The following is an 11,166-nucleotide window of genomic DNA, read 5'->3' on the forward strand; positions in this document are numbered from 1 at the left end:
GGTAAACGTGGTTTGCCGCTCGGGAACACCGCCGCCTACCCCCTTTGCCGTGCGGTGAACTTTGATGACCGGTGACCGTATAAAACTAGCGATTTTTAATAAAAAAATTGTAAAAAAAAATTGGTGTGTTTTTTAGTCTTTTTTAGTTAGTTTTCGCGTTAAAAGTGGTTTTCATTTCGGTTGAATTAACACATGTGTGTTTACTATATTTTATTTTATTATATTCTTATTTATTTATTTACTACTATTATTATATGTGTTATGTTGTTATAAGATTGACGTTATTAATTATATTTGTTTTTAACAGGGTCATGTCGCAAAGCTAAACACTTTGTTCGAGAATATATCACGAGACAAAAAACTGGTTTAAAAGGCTTTGTGTGAAGCGTGTTCGTCCTTCCCAGATATTCATGAAATAAAAAGTTTCATAGACAAATACAAATCTGTATACGTAGATACAGTGGATATCGAGGAACAAATTGCACAAACTGACTGGACCCAATTTGTTGAAGAAAATATCGGAGAGATTATTGCAAAGGTCGACTGCATTGGTCAGAAAAGGACAAAAAGAGACAACACAGAGCCGAGCTTCAGACTTGGCATTAGCTCACAAGAATTGGAGGACGAGCCAACTCGTATGTGTGAACCAGTTGAAGTCAACGAACCGATGACAGATGAAGAGCAGCTAGTTTGGATGTACATGTTGGAGATCGATAAAGAAAAAAATGCTGCAGATAAGAAAAAATCACCAAAGAAAGAGTTACCGAAAACAAAATCAAAGGGAGTGTACATAATAGATGACGAACAAGAACAAATGGAAGCAAAAATAGCAGAGGCCAATATGAATGCAGAAGGGTCAGAAGTACATACATCATTTTTGTAAGTATTATTACACACGTTCAATATAACAGTTTACGTATAACATGAATATGTTCACATACACATCCGTGTTGTGTATAACAACAAAGAGATTTTCGAAACGGGATATGGATTACAATCAAAGGCATACCTGATGACACACATGATACCGGGAAAACAAGTGTATGGAAACACTATAGACTGTTGGGCAGCTGTGCTAAACTATCAGGAAAGATATAAACCGGAACGCCTAGACGTCTATTTTGCTACTCATCGACAGTTGTAAGTATGGAATACGTGTATGCGTATATATATATATATATATATATATATATATATATATATATATATATATATATATACATATATATATATATATATTATAGGATTAGGTTCAAACGTGAACAAAATCCTAAGAGTGAACTGCGTGAACTGATCTGGGCCCTTGATTTTTATTATCTTGAGATTAAAGTGAGTGGCATGATGGTAATTATTTGGTTAATTTTTTCCATTTAATTAAATACAAAAATGGTATATGCGTAATTTCAATCTTAAATTGATTGCATAAATCTCTCACAAATTAAGTAATCAATTATCCTCTTAAATTGATTGCATAAATCTCTCACAAATCAAATCAAGTATTAGGAAAGATGTAACTTAATTCAATTATTAAAATAATTATTTGTTTAAATGTGATGTACACATGTGTATTCTGGTTTTGCCCTCTTTTTAATGCAATGTACACATGTGTATATCGTCTGTTTTTGTGATATCTCAATTTTTTTTTGTATTGAATGTTGATGTACACCTGTGAATTACTGTACAAATAGGTACGATGCTGAGTACACATGTGTACTGTTCTATTTATATCCAAGTACACATGTGTATACCATTGAAATATGAAGGTTACGTGGATCTTAAAAATCAAAATTTGAATTATGGTGATGAAATCTGAAATAAAAATTAAAATTGAAGTCTGGTGATTTGTTGTTTATTTTGATAATTATCTTATTAATAAAAAAACATAATGTGGATAATGAATTTAAATTAGGAAAGATGAAACTTAATTCAGTTATTAAAATAATGATTTAAATCTAATTTTTTATATAATTACAATCATACCCTTAACAACTAAAAAGGAAATCAAGGGTCTATATCTGTTCACGCAGTTCACTCTTGGGAGGTTGTTCACGCTGGAACCCTACCCTATATATATATATATATATATATAGGGGAAGGATGTATAGAAAACCCACTTTAATTTAGAAAACCCGGGAAACTCAAAGCTCCCGATGTTTTTTTTTTCTTGAAAAAATTTACACATGTTATATACATGTTTTTAAGGGTTTTGGGCAAAAAAAAATCAAAAAAGCGCCGAGTAGATATTTGTAACATGTGTTACCCCAAAACTTGTTTATTTTTTTTTAAAATATCTACTCGGCGCTTTTTTGATTTTTTTTTGTCCAAAACCCTTAAAAACATGTATATAACATGTGTAAATTTTTTCAAGAAAAAAAAACACCGGGAGCTTTGAGTTTCCCGGGTTTTCTAAATTAAAGTGGGTTTTCTATAGATACTTACATTATATATATATATATATATATATATATGTATACGACAATTACAAATTTGATATTAGTCATTGTTTCTGTGATTTTTTTTTACATTTTTATTAAAAATCGTATACATGTGTAATAATACACACGTGTAGTACACATACGCATGTGTAATATTACACATGTGAACTACAACATTTTTTATCGCGTTAATCGTTGTAATCGTGTAAACATTGTTCGAATCGAACGAGTTTCGGTGAAAACGAATCGAATTTCGGTTGATTTCGGACCGAACCGATTGATTTTCGGTGAATTTCGAATCGTTTCGGTGTGATGTTTGTGATTTCTAAACTGTTTACGTTGATTGTATCATTGTTTCAATCGTTTTCGGTTAAAATTTGGTTGATTTGAACGAGTTTGAACATGTGTCATTGTTTCAATCTGTTTCGGTTGTTTCATTTAATTTCATTAAAAAAAATACACGTGATGATTCAAATCAGATTAAAACCAAAACAGATTTAACTGTACTCAAAATTTAGATCTGTGATGAATTTAGAAAACTCCGATAAATCATAATTCAGTTGCTGATAGTAGTTAAGTGTTGCTGATTGTTAGTCGAGGTGAGTGATTCTGAATCGAACTTAAAATTGTGATTTTGGACAAAAACTGCTGACTGTTTATATCATAATTGTGCTGCATATCTGAATCTAAAAAGGATATAAATTGTTGAGATTTATCAATGATCTCGATGTAAATCTGTTGAGTTTAGATCATTTTGTTGAATCATAGACTGCTCACAATCAATTTCAGTTAGGTTTCTATGTGTCACGTTATGTTTATTTTATTACACAGATTCCGTGGATGCTAACTAGTATAAAAACGATGGAGTCAAGGTCGAGAGCTTTTAAAAACAATTTGCTTGCAGTGGTAGACGGTTAGCTAGACAAAATGGATCTCACGTCATATGACATCATCATTTTGCCTATGTTTAAACACCACCATTTTTACCTGGTGTGCTTTGACATGAATTGTCCAGCTATTGAAGTCATTGACAATATGCACAAGGAAAATTATTGGGTTTTATTGAAGGACAATCCCAAATTTCTATCAAAAGGGACGCAGTGTAAAGTTGTAAGTGTACAACAATCATGAAAATTTAATGTATAATGCATATATGTAATGCATGTTAATGTATACACATGTATCATATATGGTTTGTATTGTTTGTATATTATATTTAATATATGATTAATGATTGACTTATTGAATGCAGAGGCACATATTTTCTACTTACTTGAAAGAAGTGAAACACCCAAAGGCCCTATTTATACCACATGTAGCCCTGAGACGAAGAGTGATTGGCTGGGGAACAAGGGAAAATTTCACAGATTGTGGAATATTTGCCATTGTGGAATATTTGCCATGAGGCACATGGAGGCCTACGCTGCAAGTAACAAGCCACTTAATTGCGGGTTCAACAAGAAAGAATCGGAACAACAAGAACAAATAAAAAATTTAAGAATGAAGTATGCTGCGAAGATACTGCTTTCAGATGCGAATCTTCTCAAACGAAAGGTGATTGAAGATGCGAGGAAAGTAGCGAACAAAAAGAAAGTCGCATAATAGTTACGGTCATAAACACTTTATTTTGTTGGTTACAAACCACTAATGTTCGTGTGTAATAAGTCGTTAGACCTTACTTTTGGTGTTTAGATCACGGTAAACTGTCGAACGACTTGAGTGTTTAGCATGTGTGGCTGCACCCGTTAGAATACGTAGTGATATATATGTCTATGGTTCATACAATGCATGTGGTTTATTAGTAGTGTGTGTATACTATAAAACATATATATCACACATATGTAAATCAAACTTTGATCAAACACATATGTATGGTCAAAAAACATGCATTAAATGAAAAAAACCATCGCACAACGTGAAAACATGGCATTTTAATATATATATATATATATAAATATATATATGGTAGGGTTCATGAGTGAACAATGATTTATTTGTGAACAAAATGAACTTATCCTGACCATTGATTTTTTAGATCTAGATTTTTTCTTTAATGGCAAGATTGTAATTATCTTTTGTAACTTACATGTATTTTAATAGACACAAGAGTATAATTGTATTTTTCTATATTTATTTAATTAAATGATTTTTTTCTCTCTCCTGATTTCTCTTTCCAATTAAAAGAATATTTAATTACATTCTCTATACTTTTTTTTCTCTCACATATTACCTAATTTAATATTTGATAATTTAAAAAAAATAAAAACATTATCAAATATTGTTCCATCTAGAACACGATTAAAAATATTTAATTACATTCTCTATACATATATGTATTAGATCAATGTTTGATGAAAAGATGTATAGTGGAAATAATATGTAGTAATACACAAATGTATAAGTCAGCTATATATCGACATGTATACAATATGTACTTGAATAATACACAGGTGTATACGTCTGGTATATACCGACCTGTATACACATATGTACTTGAATAATACTTAAGTGTATAAATCTGGTTTATACCGACCCATGGAAACAAGATGTAATAATACATAAGTGTATAAGTCTTGTATATACTGACCTGTATACACATATGTTAAAAAAACATAATTTAATTAGGTTTAATATTTAATTCTAAAAGGAATATAAGAGTTTATTTAAAAAAACATTATCCCTTCAATCTCTTATAATTAAAATAATGGAGAAATAATTAAAAATGAGAGAGAGAGAGAGAGAGAGAGAGAGAGAGAGAGAGAGAGAGAGTTAAGAGAGGAGAAAATTAAGGGATTTTAATTAAAAGTATTTGGCTAATGTCAATCTTACCATTTTAATCTAAAAAATGATCAAGTGTCAAGATTAGTTCACTCTCAAAAAGTTATTCACTCATGATCCTAATCCTATATACATATATATATATATATATATATATATATAGGGAGCCGCTAAAATGAAAACCATCTCCAGTTATAAGAACCGCGAGAACCACTCTCAACCAATCAGAACATGACAACCCAAAGGGTATTTTGGTCATTCACCCCAAATGTCAAATCCCTTCTCTCTCTTCATTTAAATCACTAAATTTTTTATTACCTCTCTCCTCTCTCATCTCTCCTTTCTATTTAAATCTCATCTTCCTGTATTGTTTTTGAACAAATTTTGAAACCTCTCATCTTGTATCTCCACTAAACAAGATAAAGAGCATAATGTAAACCCTATCCCTCCAACAAAACAAAACACCGCCGCCCCCTTTCTTATCTGTCTCATTCCCCGTCCGGCGACATCATCATCGCCGCCGCCTGAACCTCTACTGCCGCCGCCACCGTCGTCATCTCCGACTGGTTACCAGTGCCTGAAAAGGTGTCACCAGAGAGGGAGCCACAGCTGGGACGTCACTGGCTCCTCCGGTACGTAAACAGGGGGGTTGTCGGCTGCACTTGGGGGTAGCGAGCTCCGATTTGATGTTTTGTGGTTGTTGGTGTCCAGATCTATGATGTTGGTGTCCTAACAGTGGGTGGTTGGTCGGCCGCCGTGGTTCTAACAGTGGGTTAGTGGCTGGTGGTGGTGGTTCGATGACTGGGTGTTGGGCCGGCGGCAGCGCCGCCGTGAGCGGCGGAGGCCCTGGCCTCCTCCCGACGAGTTGATGATTTCTCTGGTATTTTTTTGGCATGTTTGGTATTTTGATCTTGTTTTGATATGTTGCAGATTTTGATCTTGATATTTGTTATGATTTGGTATAATGGGGGTGTTTTTGTTCTTGATCTTATTTTAGTGGGTGTTGATTTCTTGTGGGTTTCTCTCTCTAGAAATGGTGGGTGTTGATTTTTTTGGTGGGTTTGTAAAAATTTGGTGGGTTTTGATTATTTTGGTGGTGTGGCAGTGGGTGCGGTGGTGTGGTAGTGGGTTTGGTGGTATGGCGGTGGTTTTGGTGGTCTGTTCATGTTCATGTTCCTTTTTGGGTTTGATTCTGTTGAATATGGTGCTTTTTGAATCTGTTGAATCTGTTTTAAATCTGTTGAATGTGTTTTGAATAATGTTCATCAGGTGCTTTTGAATGTTTGAATATGTGGGTTTTGATCCGTTTTGGATTTGGGGCGATGATGATGCAAAAAAAAAAAAAAGAAAACCGTATATTTTGATGACGAGGGCGCGGCAAGGATGGTGGAGGGTAGGTTTTTGAACCTGCAACCCTACTTTTGCAGCCACTGATTATCGGAAAATCTGAGCCAAAACATCGTTTTTTTAAGATTCCACTCGTTTTTTTATTTTTGTTTGTTGGGTTTTTATATTTTTTTGAGGCGTCGATGATGATAACAATATATCTGAGACACCTCCCGAGTTTGCGATTTCTGGGTGCGTTCGTTTTTGCGTAAAAAAAATTTTGTAAAAAAAAAAAAATTTAACCGTAAACTTTTTAACGTAAACCGTAAACTTTTTTAACCTAAAACGTAAAAACGTGAAGCGTAAAACATAAAAAGTTTTACGTAAAATGTAAAACGTAAAAAGTTTAACGTAAACTTTTAAACGTAAAATATAAACTTTTTAACGTAAAACGTAAAAACGTTAAACGTAAAATGTAAAAAGTTTTACGTAAAACGTTAAAAGGTTTACGCAGCACGTAAAAAGTTTTTTGGCGGTCGTAAAACGTAAAAAGTTTTACCTAAAACGTAGAAACACAAAAAGTTTACATAAAACGTAAAAACTGTTCCTTAAAACGTAAAAAAATCGGCGCGTTAAAAAACGTGGAAAAAACTGTGCGTTAAAAAAACGATGCTTGGAAAAACGGTGCGTAAAAAACGTGTAAAAAAACGGCGCGTTAAAAACGTCGAAAAAACGGCGCGTAAAAAACGTGTAAAAAACGGCGTTAAAAACGTAAATTACGTTAACGTAAAAATGGCGTTAAAAACGGCGCGTAAAAAACGGCGTTAAAAAATTGGCGCGTAAAAATCGGCGTTAAAAAACGGCGCGTAAAAAACGGCGTTAAAAAATTGGCGCGTAAAAAAGGCGTTAAAAATTTGGCGCGTAAAAAACGGCGTTAAAAAATTGGCGCGTAAAAACGCGACGTTGAAAAAACGGCGTTAAAAAATTGGCGCGTAAAAATTAACGACGCTTGAAAAAACCCGGCGTAAAAACGGCGCGTCAAAAAAACGTAAAACATAAAAAGTTTAACGTAAAACTTAAATTGTAAAAAGTATAAAAAAAACTTTTAAAAAAAATCTGAATTTTAAAATGTTTTTAATAAAAAAGTTATGTTTAAAAAATAAAAAGTAATATAATAATACAAAAAAAAACTAATAAAAAACAATAAAGACAAAAAGACAAAATAGAGTTATATTACCAAATTATCCTTTTGGATTATAATATTAAAGACATAATAAGACAAAAACCATTTAATATTAATTTTTGTTACTTTTAATCTCTTCCATCCATCTTGTTGATTTAAAGGCTAGAAAGTGGTTCCCATGGTTTTTACAATTAGAGGTGGTTTTCATTTTAGCGATCCCCTATATATATATAGGGAGCCGCTAGAATGAGAACCACCTCGAGTTGTAAGAACCGCGAGAACTACACCCCACGGAGCGCCGTTCACCATGATTTTTTTACAAGTAGATGTGTATATTATAAACACAGCCGTAAAAAATCATGGCGAGCGGCGCTCAGTGGGGTGTAGTTTTTTACACCACAAGTTTGGTGAAAAAAAAAAGGAAAAAAGAAAAAAAATTAAAAAACACCAAACTTGTGGTGTAAAAAACTACACCCCACGGAGCGCCGTTCGCCATGATTTTTTACGGCTGTGCTTATAATACACATATCTACTTGTAAAAAAAAATCATGGCGAACGGCGCTCCGTGGGGTGTAGTTCTCGCGGTTCTTACAACTCGGGGTGGTTCTCATTCTAGCAGCCCCCTATATATATATATATATATATATATATATATATATAGGGCAAGGATAAATCGAAAACCCACTCCAGTTGACTAAACCCTGAAAACCCATTAGTCACCATTGATCAAACTAAATGAATGGGTGAGATTAAGTTTGGGCCATGTCTTTCTTTAGTTCCACTTTTCAGTATATTGTAATACATTGATTGTACATTAAGGGTAATATGGGAAACATATTTTCATCTCTTACAAGAAAGACAAAAGCCTGCATATGCACAGAACTCTCAAATCGGCTCCATTTAGTCTTCATCATTTCAAAACATCAAAACAAGTTCTCTCTCTTCAAAAAAATCTTCATCAAACGCTCTTCATCTATACCCAAATCACTGAAGATGTTCAACTATACCCACAATCACCGGCCAAAAAAGCTTAAGATCTTCAAAATCGTCGTAGAATATCAATGATCGCCGGATATATTCAACAATCACCGGAGAATTTCAACGGTCAACACCGGAAATAATCACGCTAAAAACGAGGGGATTTCGGTTCATATTAATACATCACCGGAGAATTTTGTACGGCAAATCTGTTCCTGGTATTTGCTCTTCACCCTCATCTGAATAGTTTTATTTAGTAGCAAAAGCTGTAGATAGCATCGGTCCTATACAAAAGAAGAAAGGTGAATGGGGTTATTTAAATAGAGTGAAAACAAGGAGTATGCATAGTAATTATATGTTTCCCTAAAATGTTCAGTTTATATTAAACTGGTTATCTAAAACTAATGTTTAGCAATAATCTGATAAACAAAAAACACTAGAATAAAAACTGATGCTTTGTTTCAACGGTCACTGCCGGAAAACCCATTATCAACTTTGTTTAGGGAGTTTTAAAATAGAGATTATAAGGTTTTTTAAGACTTTTCAAAATGCTCGATTCCTTTATACCCATTTGGGTTTTCTTAAGACTTTTCAAAAACATAAACAGGTTAGATAATATACAAGCAGCTCTGTGTTTTTTTTTTTGTTTGAAAAGGTATGGTTAAGTCTTGGAGAAGATGATCTTTGAGGAAGATAAGAGGTGTATATATTAAATTTACATTTTACCCCCCTAAAAATGATTATCACGAAAGATGAAAAGAGGTAACTTTTGTCTTTATATGGTATAGATTTTTAATATATGTGTCATTTTATAAATTTTATTACATAACAATTTATATAAATTCATGATCTATTATACTAGATAGAAATTTTATTATAAATTAACTATTTTTAACAGCTATTATACATTTTTGTATTATAAATTAAGTATTTTTAAAACAACTATTATAAAACTTGTATTCACTATCGTGTAATATATCTTTTGGTCTAGAGAATATATATTTATTTTTTAACAACTATTATTAAAGTTGAATAACAGATGTTTTTAGGATTTAAAGGTGTTAACTATATTCTTATAAAAACAATACTTTTACCCCAAGAAAAACTTTCCAACTAAGAAAACTTTATATTTTAAACAAATTTAATCAGAAAGGTCGTAGATTGGTTTTGTTTTGTTTATACAAATAATTATGATGAACAAATGTCTTTTGGTTTTGTTTTTAGAGGTTTTGGTTTTTAATAATGTTACATGGTTGGTTACATTTGTGTTCTATTGGAAAAAAATGTTACTTTTTTATGTCGCATATTTCAACAAAGTGTATAATAAAGAAATTACATTTAAAGGGGAAAATGTAAAAAAAGGGTTACATGTTGGTTTTAAAACAAAACAAAAGTTACATTTTTTGTTCTTTAGTTTTGTTAGTTGAATTCATTTTTACATAAAAGAGTTGCATTCATATTTGATTCGTATAAAAAAAATGTACATGTGTGTTGCATTTTGAGATAATCCAAAAATAATGTACATTGTACATGAATACTTTACATTGTTGGATCTCTGGAAAAAAAGTGTAACTTGTAGATAGTGAAGATAAGCAACAAAACAGATAAAAATGACCACATGTGTTTATACATTCAAACATTTTTTTTGCTTGGGTGTTCCCCATCTTCAAAATCATTTCGTATTGCGAGGAATATTGATGTTGTTTTTAATTGAAATGCAGGGGGGAAAAGACATCTACCACCAAATTGGAAAAAAGTGTTAAAGGGAAACTAATAAGTATTTAATCTTAAATTATTATTATATTAATTTGTATAGTTTGTGTTTACAGATTTCTTTGTAACATTATGGAAATGTTTTGTTTTATGTATGGTGATATGGGGCTGGTGCTATGATTGAAGCCTAATTAAGTAATGTTGATATGACTCGGTTTGTGTAACATATGAAAAAAAATGATCTTTGTGGATATAAATTAAAAAAAAGTTCGATAAATGGATGTTATAATTAATATATATAGTCTTTTAAAAGGCTTTGTGTAAAAGTTTACACATTTTTACATAAAAAAGTCAACCTACAAAGAGGTAAAAAAACTAATACCTAAATCTATAAATTCTATGGTATGGAATGTGATATTTTCTTGGAGATTTATGTATTTCTACTTCTTCATTGTAAATAACTGAGATATGTAACATGGGGCCCTTGTAACATATTTGTTAATAATTTATGTTTTTTGATTTATGGTTTTGATTGTTAGTGTATAATTTAGTAAGAACTAAATTTCACTCATTAGTTTTATGTAAACAAATATTATATAAGTTGTGTGTACTTGAACAAAGGTAAAATGTACAACACTTTTTAATCTAAAAAGTCAACCTACCTATAGAGCTAAAAAGTAAAAACATGCACCTCACTTAAAAACATGTGACCTGCAAAAAATCCATCAAATCCATTCTCTTTCTTCATTTTCT

At 31.9% G+C, this 11,166-nt stretch overlaps 1 protein-coding gene across 1 annotated transcript; it reads left to right on the forward strand.

The window, feature by feature from the left end:
* The first annotated feature begins 372 nt into the window (after window positions 1–372).
* LOC110908175 lies at window positions 373–4,236 on the forward strand. Its single transcript, XM_022153074.1, has 4 exons — window positions 373–879; window positions 964–1,140; window positions 3,267–3,545; window positions 3,688–4,236. Exons 1-3 carry the CDS (start codon window positions 638–640, stop codon window positions 3,280–3,282), a joined length of 435 nt encoding a protein of 144 aa, XP_022008766.1. The 5' UTR covers window positions 373–637; the 3' UTR covers window positions 3,283–3,545; window positions 3,688–4,236.
* Window positions 4,237–11,166: the final 6,930 nt, after the last annotated feature.

Source organism: Helianthus annuus, chromosome 14 (genome assembly GCF_002127325.2).
Source record: "Helianthus annuus cultivar XRQ/B chromosome 14, HanXRQr2.0-SUNRISE, whole genome shotgun sequence".
NCBI lineage: Eukaryota > Viridiplantae > Streptophyta > Magnoliopsida > Asterales > Asteraceae > Helianthus > Helianthus annuus.